At 46.0% G+C, this 702-nt stretch overlaps 1 protein-coding gene across 1 annotated transcript in view; it reads right to left on the reverse strand.

Annotated features, from left to right (window-relative positions):
* Positions 1-63: 63 nt before the first annotated feature.
* EMH_0080790 (uncharacterized protein) overlaps positions 64-702 on the reverse strand; it is a gene marked incomplete at both ends in the record, with an annotated part of 818 nt that continues 179 nt past the window's right edge. The window contains 2 exons of the mRNA XM_013500877.1: positions 64-282; positions 552-699. Of these exons, the coding sequence (XP_013356331.1) occupies positions 64-282; positions 552-699 (367 nt within the window). The remainder of the gene's footprint in view (positions 283-551; positions 700-702) is intronic.

The raw sequence follows: 702 nt of genomic DNA on the forward strand, positions 1-702 counted from the left end.
TGTAGGTGTATATATATATATATATATATATATATATATATATATATTCATTTATTTATATATTTATATATATATATATATGTGTGTGTGTGTGTGTTCTGAGCACCTGACGAAGGCGAGGAGGTCCCTTTTGGCCCAGGACCTGAACCCTTCGGCGATGAGTGTTTGTCTTTCTTCTTTCTCTTCTTCCGTCAGCGGCCTGCTGCTGCCCTGCGACGATCTCCACTGCACGTCGATCGCCTGCAGCTCCTCCAGACGCTCGCGACGGTAAAACTGCCAGTCCTGCACACCAGCAGCACCAGCAGCAGCAGCAGCAGCAGCAGCAGCAGCAGCAGTAGCAGCAGCAGGGGAAGTAGAAGAGCAGCAATGGATGCAGCAGCAGTAGCAGCAACAGCCAGCAGAGATAAAGAGACAAAGATAGATACATAGAGAAAGAAGGAGACAGAGACAAAGACAGAGAGAGATAGAGAAAGATAAAGAGAAAGAGAGACAGAGACAGAGACAGCAACAGAAGGAGTTTATGTTTCTTCTTTTCTCTTTCCTCATCTCACCTGCATGTTGGGTAGTTTGGGTACTCGAGGTATGTGAATGGCTTTGCGTATTTCTTTATTATTTTGCTGCTGCTGCTGCTGCTGCTGCTCTGCTGCAGCAAATACATCTTTATAGTTTCCTCTCAGTCTCCTGCGGCTGTCTCTCTCCGTC

The sequence above is a fragment of the Eimeria mitis genome, genomic scaffold, assembly GCF_000499745.2.
Source record: "Eimeria mitis Houghton genomic scaffold, Emh_scaff6, whole genome shotgun sequence".
NCBI classification, from domain to species: domain Eukaryota; phylum Apicomplexa; class Conoidasida; order Eucoccidiorida; family Eimeriidae; genus Eimeria; species Eimeria mitis.